At 32.2% G+C, this 2,058-nt stretch overlaps 1 protein-coding gene across 1 annotated transcript; it reads left to right on the forward strand.

Annotated features, from left to right (window-relative positions):
- Positions 1–1,027: 1,027 nt before the first annotated feature.
- On the forward strand, positions 1,028–2,058 carry LOC139492382 (uncharacterized). Its single transcript, XM_071280589.1, has 2 exons — positions 1,028–1,150; positions 1,364–2,058. The coding sequence occupies exons 1-2, from the start codon at positions 1,082–1,084 to the stop codon at positions 1,724–1,726; spliced, it is 432 nt and encodes a 143-aa protein (XP_071136690.1). The 5' UTR covers positions 1,028–1,081; the 3' UTR covers positions 1,727–2,058.

A 2,058-nucleotide genomic window follows, 5' to 3' on the forward strand; every position in this document is an offset into this window, starting at 1 on the left:
ATTGCAGTACATAAACCATATTGACTTTTCTGAGTTCTCTTTCTGTTTTGTTTTGATAATTTTGCCTTAAAAATTAGACTATTTCCAAATATTATTCTTTCAAATCTATTTTTATTTTGAAGTTTAATGTTATCTTAATTGACGGACAGTTGACACTATCACCCTTCTGCTTACTAGCAACCTCGAATGATAACTTATGCAAAGTGCATGTTGAACAAGATCAATTTAGATACTCCTTTTTGTGGTCACCGCCAGTTTTAGAGGGGTTCATATAGGTAAGTCTTGTTTTCTTTATATTGGTTTGTAGACTGTTGTTTATCACTTTGAAGTTTTAAATGTTATTACGTTGTCGGTCTCCCTTTTACATATGAGCTTTTGAGCTTAAATTGTTCCTTTATTATCTTCTGTTTCTGTTTTGTCCATGTAAACAACAAAACTTAAAGAAACAATTGTAATGGTCATCGCAATAATTACATTATGAACAATTTAAACTTCAGAACTTTTGGAATTACAAAGACTGTACAAAAATATGATAATGTAGCCTGACAGAGAGCAAAACCCTTTTTTTTGTTATTTTATGTATTAGATCTCTAAGCAACATATACCCTCATCTCCTTTTGTCCTATTTGCCAATAAGTCGATTGGATTGCAGAGATGTATTTTCTTACTAAAACACGAGAAAGAGAGATTTTAAATCAAATGTAAGTATCCGCCAACCATCTTTACTTTCAAGAGACTAGTATTTATTTTTAGCAATCGGAATTTCTATTCTAAAGCATTGTGGCAGTGTACCTCTGTGACTTTTGTATAAAATATCACACTGAGAATCTCATGCCGAGCAATAGACAACGGTCTACAACAACAACAATACATGTGAAACTTGATACTCCGAAGGGAAATCATTTCATTGTTCTTGCTCACAACAAACTAATAATCAAGTAAAAGATATGTCATTACCCCATGCTGACTTTGTTTATATTCCTAAATAGTATAAATAAGGACTGAAATATAACGTATCTTCATAAATATTTTTACATTGAAAACACACGCATCAAACAGAATAGTCTTCAAAAGTCTGATAATGGAATACCAATACGAAGCAGCAACAGAAAGAGTTAGCGAGGCACTGGAAACCGTGAAATATGATCTGGTAAGATTTTCATGTAAATGTTCTTCTAATCAAATTGCTACGATAACGCTTAAACTTACTATCAGTTTCCAGTTATTATTTAAAAAAAAAACAAATATATTAAATTAAAGTTAAAAAGTAACAATTAAAAAAAATGCCTTAATATGTGTTTCTTTATGCTGTATTCCTTATGTGCTAAAAAGCTTATTTACGGTTTATATTTAATCTTTTCAGATGAAAGTCAGAAATCAGGATGATCAACTTATGAGGCAACTCTTAAATATCAACGCAACTATAAAGAAGTTGACAACGAGGGGCGCTAAACCATCTAAAAGATGCAGTCAGCTGTTCTGCTCATGTGGTAATACAAACTGCGGAGGAAAGAGAATCATTTCTGCATCAGACATGCGTAAAATTGATACACCGATGCCACTTAAAGGAACACTTGCAGCATTCAGAGCTCTGTCTATTAATAGCACTGGCTCAGGTTCAGACTACGGATCTTCAGATGACGAGATTAACGATTTTTCTGACAGCGATTGTGACGTGTTTGTAGACAAAACATCAAACGATGAAAATGTATTTGACCACGTTTGAACATTATTACATTTGATTAACATGGATCAAATATTAATACTACATAAGTACCAACTAACTGTTATGAAAGTATGCAGACTGCGTCGAAAATAAGATACTTTACTTCGCAGGGGAATGGTTTACGATTATAAACCTAAAATCCAGGAATATAGAAGAGAGACAAGGCACCGACATTATAAATATGCTCTTAGTGTTTATGAAGACATAAGAGGATTAGAAATTGAATGAACTACAACAAAAAACAATGACAATGTGCAACCAGAAGCACAATTTGAACATATGAGACATTAACTGTAAATGTCTGTTCTAAAATAATAAAATCTAAAGATGTA

The sequence above is a fragment of the Mytilus edulis genome, chromosome 10, assembly GCF_963676685.1.
Source record: "Mytilus edulis chromosome 10, xbMytEdul2.2, whole genome shotgun sequence".
Taxonomy (NCBI): Eukaryota; Metazoa; Mollusca; class Bivalvia; order Mytilida; family Mytilidae; genus Mytilus; species Mytilus edulis.